General features: G+C 52.1%; 1 protein-coding gene across 1 annotated transcript; it reads left to right on the forward strand.

Annotated features, from left to right (window-relative positions):
- Nucleotides 1–4,037: 4,037 nt before the first annotated feature.
- Nucleotides 4,038–4,703, forward strand: LOC119274460 (Bowman-Birk type trypsin inhibitor-like). The gene is made up of 2 exons (XM_037555164.1): nt 4,038–4,143; nt 4,242–4,703. Exons 1-2 carry the CDS (start codon nt 4,038–4,040, stop codon nt 4,652–4,654), a joined length of 519 nt encoding a protein of 172 aa, XP_037411061.1. The 3' UTR covers nt 4,655–4,703.
- The last annotated feature ends 569 nt before the right edge of the window (nt 4,704–5,272 follow it).

Consider the following 5,272-nt stretch of genomic DNA (forward strand, 5'->3'; position numbering starts at 1 on the left):
CAGTAAGATGGGAATAGTTGCTTAACAGTTTACTTTTATGTGAACTGTAAATTCAGTAAAGGAAAATGGAAGAAAATATTGTGCGAGTATAGACTGTACATTCCTCTAGATAAAGCAAAGTCTTTGAGCACAACTTCTAAATGTATGTGTATGCTCCAGTTTTTCTAAAGCTTCACCTATATTTTAGTTTTATATAACCAAGACCATTGTCTTATCCTTGACATGCAAGGAGAATTAAAAATCCAAGGCCTATAGCCTATAAGACCATAATCGCAAACCCTCATATAATCAACATGCACATTTCCTAAACATTGCAGCATCACTGTACCTATGTAAGGGCCCAAATTTGGCGTTTCAACCAAGTTTCAAGCCACACGAGTTCCCCCCAAAGATACTTCCGTTGCTTCCAGTACTGCAGCATACTGTTCATATTGTCTGAAATCTCAGCTGCAAACATCATTGTCAGAAAAAAAAAACAAGGCTTCTCGATACAAGGGGCCAAATCTAAAACTCTGAACAGAGTAGTGAATAGTAAATTAACACAATACCTCTTGTATTATGGAATTGTAATATCAACTCGTGTGCATCTACAGATCTAGGATAATAAAATTGAGATCAATACATTAATTCACACTTGAACAAGTTTTAGTTTTAATCTACATAGCAAAAAACCACTCGCGCTATTGGATAAGCCACAATACCGGGGCTCAATTTGCAAACCTCGCAGAGCACAAAAGTTGTTCGTGCTTGATCTTACCCACTTGGTTATGCCCCTGTAACAGGATGATTCAACATAACCAATACAATTCGTCAGAAAAAGGATTTAAGTGGGTGAGGGGATCTGCACAATCCACAATTAGTGCACGTCCAGAATAGCAAATTCGATATAAACTACTCCCTCTGTAAACTAATATAAGAGCGTTTAGATCATTACTTTAGTATTCTAAACGCTCTTATATTAGTTTACGGAGGGAGTATTAGACAATAGCTCAAAAATTCTGCACAGTAACTGAAAGTTTTGGCACAGCAGTACACTCTCCGCCTGTTAAATTTTTGAACATTATCTGAAAAATAAAGAACACAACGAAGGAATTGGGAGGGAGATAGATGTCACTCTCAAAGCCACCACGCGGAGGAGATCGGGGCCGAGCTGCCTGCAGGGAGTACGACGGTGGTAGGGGTGGGGCTTGAAGATTAGAAGGTCGACATCAGAGGGCGGCAATTGAATGGGCCGTTCTCCATAGCCACCCGCCTACACGAGCCTCGCGTGCCTCCCGCTCGCACGAACAGCAGTGCAGCCTCCAGCTCCTACCCGCACGCCCGCTGGCTCTACTGTTTAACTGCTCTAGAAGGGCGGCGCCACCACAATGAAGACGACGATGGCGTTAGGAGCGGGAGAAGAGCGTCAGACGTCGGATGGAGGGTCATCGAGCAGAAGAGAGTCGGGGTGGGGCGGCGTCGTGTACAACCAGGACCGCAGCCACCACAACCACGATGTGAACGAGGAGGGCAACGATGGTGGGAGGCATGGGTTGGCCACGCAAGGCTCCTGGCGGCTGATCGAGATCTGGGGCGGCGAGTGGCCATGCAAAGTTCTGGCGGCGGATCGGGATCTGGGATGGCGAAGATGGCGTGCACAGGAGGGTGGGTGCCACGGCGATTTTTTCAGGGAGAGGATGTGATCGGGGAGGAAGGTGTTGTGGGAGACGAGGGCATGGAACGTGTGATCGTGGGGAGTAGTTATTTTTTCTTTCCGATTTTCTTTTTTCGTTTTTAATTCCCAGCGGGGATTGGAGGCTGGGTGAGTCGTGCGGGACAGAGGGATCGTACGTGGGATCGAACAAGGTCGAACCATCACGACGACGGCAGGTTCTCCTTTAATAGTAGAGACTACGTCTGGTTGCTACTAGTTTCAAACGCACAAGCAAGCTCAGTAACAGTAAGGGCATCTCCAGCCGTTGGCCCCCCAGGACGCACAAAAATCGCCTCCTGGGGGCGAGCCGGCGAGACACTCGGCGCTGGGGGCGGTTTTTCGCCCAGTCGCCGCCCCCAGCTCGCCCCCAGGCGCCGAAATTGGCCCACTTGGCAGCCCAATTTCGGCGAATAAACGGCCCATATGGGCGAGAATAGGCCCATATTCGGCGTGGTTTCGCCCTTTCTCGACGTTCATTTATCAACATAATTATTCCTTATCACATATTTCATCACAGAAAAATCAAATAGTTCAACAAATAAAAACTCATATTTCATCACGCGGCGTCCCCCTTGAGCCTCCATAGGTGCTCAATCAGATCTTTCTGCAGTTGATGATGCACCTGTGGGTCTCGGATCTCTTGACGCATACTGAGATAGGCAGTCCAAGTTGCCGGTAGCTGGTGATCAATTTCGGCTAGAGGACCCTGCCTGTAGTATGGTTCAGTGTCAAACACTGGGTCTTCTTGCTCGCTCTCGATGATCATGTTGTGCAAGATGACACAGCAAGTCATGATCTCCCACATTTGATGTTTCGATCAGGTCTGAGCGGGGTACCGAACAACAGCGAATCGAGATTGGAGCACACCAAATGCCCGCTCGACATCCTTCCTGCAAGCCTCCTGAACCTTCGCAAACCAGGCGTTCTTGCCTCCTGGCACAGGGTTTGAGATCGTCTTCACAAATGTTGACCATCGCGGATAGATGCCGTCAGCTAGATAGTACCCCTTGTTGTATTGGTGCCCATTGATCTCGAAGTTCACCGGAGGAGAATGACCCTCAACGAGCTTGGCAAAAACAGGAGAGTACTGCAACACGTTGATGTCATTGTGAGTTCCTGGCATACCAAAGAAGGAGTGCCAAATCCAGAGGTCCTGTGTGGCTACCGCCTCAAGCACCACACTGCAACCGCCTTTGGCGCCTTTGTACATCCCCTGCCAACCAAATGGGCAGTTCTTCCATTTCCAATGCATGCAGTCGATGCTTCCAAGCATCCCAGGAAATCCTCTTGCTGCATTCTGGGCTAGGATCCGAGCAGTGTCTTCCGCATTGGGTGCTCTCAAGTATTGTGGCCCAAACACTGCCACCACTGCCCGACAGAACTTGTAGAAACACTCTATGCTGGTGGACTCGGCCATGCGCCCATAGTCGTCGAGTGAATCACTGGGAGCTCCATATGCAAGCATCCTCATCGCTGTCGTGCACTTCTGGATGAAGGTGAATCCAAGAGCGCCAGTGCAATCCATCTTGCACTTGAAGTAGTTGTCAAACTTCCGGATGGAATTCACAATCCTGAGGAAGAGCTTTCGGCTCATCCGATAACGGCACCGAAATGTTCTCTCGCCATGAAGTGGAGCATCGACGAAGTAGTCGGAGTAGAGCATGCAGTAGCCTTGTAGACGATGCCGGTTCTTTGCTTTCACCCGCCCCGTCGCCGAGCCACCTCGACGCGGCTTTTCATTGCTCGCCAGCAGCTGGGCGAGGGCGGCGAGCACCATCAGATGCTCTTCTTCCTGGACGTCGGCCGCGGCTTCCTCCTCCAGCAGCGCGGCGAGCTCTTCCTCCTCATCGGAGTCCATCGCCGAGTCAGTCAAAACGCCGAACACCTTGCGCTCGTGAGCGTGTACCCGCCGTTAAACCGCGCCTCTGCGGCCGGAAACGGCGGCCGGCACCGCCTAGTGTTGCGGGGAGGGGTTGCCGCGGCGAAGCGCTGCTATTTTCAGGCGGGGAATGGCTATCTAGGCGGAGTAGGCCGGCGACCGTCGCCGGGATACAGCTAGTGGTGGCCGAGGGCACGGGGGGTGCGAGGCGAGTCGGGGAAGGAAAACTTGACTTTTCCCCTGTCGGCGTGGGCCAGGCGCGCTTTTCGCTAGCGCCGGAGCCCCCAACGGCTCCCCAGCGCGCCGGGTTCGTCCTGTGACCGCCGGGCGGAAAAAAGGCCCGAACCGGCGATTTTCGGCGTCCTGGGGCGCGACTGGGACGTTTTTTCGGCGCCGGCGCGAAAAAATCGTCTGGGGAGGCCTTCTTGGGGGCGCGGCTGGAGATGCCCTAAGCACGCCATGGGGATGAAGCGATGCATCGTTCCTAGCATCCTGCTGATGCTTGCACTGCATGCAGCGCTCCTTGTCGCCGGCGACGTGGGCGCCATTCTCCTGCCGAGCCAAGGCAAAGGTACGCGTGCGTCAACTCCTCTCTCTCCGGTTCATGGCTTCATCCATTCATCAAGAAACTGACCGGCTTGCTAACTGAGTGATGACTTGCAGTTGCAGAGGAAGCAGCAATGGCGGGCAAGAAGAGGCCGTGGAAGTGTTGCGATCAGGCGGTGTGCACCAAGTCCATCCCGCCGTTCTGCCGCTGCATGGACCAGGTCTTCGAGTGCCCCTCCACCTGCAAGGCCTGCGGGTCGTCCACGGGCGACCCGTCCCGCCGCGTCTGCGAAGACCAGTACGTCGGCGACCCCGGGCCCATCTGCAGGCCCTGGGAGTGCTGCGACTCGCCTGTCTGCACCAAGTCCAACCCGCCGACGTGCCGCTGCGGGGATGAGGTCGACAAGTGTGCTCCGACCTGCAAGACCTGCCTGTCGTCCAGGCCGCGCCCTTCCCGCCGCGTCTGCATCGACAGCTACTTTGGACCCTTCCCGCCCGCATGCACGCCCAAGGCTGTCGCCGCCGGCGGCAACTAGCATGCCTGTTGATCACGCGATCAACGCCGTCGAGTGTCCTCTCCTGCCCTGCTGCAGACTGCAGTAGCAGTGTGTAAGAATAAAATAAAAATGGATGACCTATATGTGTGGTGGACACACAATTATGAATAAGACAACGTGGCAATGTTTGATCTTTTATAAATGAACGGTGCAGTTTTCTTCGGTTTCACATAAGCTCTTCTCCTAAGAGGCAACTTGAACATATATTATGAGTTCTTTTATGAACAAGATATTAGAAACAAACTAATAGAAAAAAAACGGAATTGCTAATTTTCATCCGGATGAAAATAATTCGTTTTCATCCGTTTTTCTATCCGTCCGATTCTTGTGTCAAGATTCACGTTTTTCCTTTCCTTTTTCCAGCCTCGGGGTGTTTTATTCGTTACCGGGCCCGCAACCCCCTGGAGACCCGTTAATCATGGCGGGTCCATGTGCTAACCGGTTTTTTATTTTATTTTGAATTTCCTTTTATCTCCTCCGCTAACTTTGTCCGTTTCCCTTCCCCATTTCTAGCAGCGAGATCTTGGAGGCAGAGAGGGGAGAGCCATGGCGATTTTGGCTGGTTAGCTTTGTCGTTGATCTGTGGTTAGGCGTCCG

The sequence above is a fragment of the Triticum dicoccoides genome, chromosome 3B, assembly GCF_002162155.2.
Source record: "Triticum dicoccoides isolate Atlit2015 ecotype Zavitan chromosome 3B, WEW_v2.0, whole genome shotgun sequence".
Lineage (NCBI taxonomy): Eukaryota > Viridiplantae > Streptophyta > Magnoliopsida > Poales > Poaceae > Triticum > Triticum dicoccoides.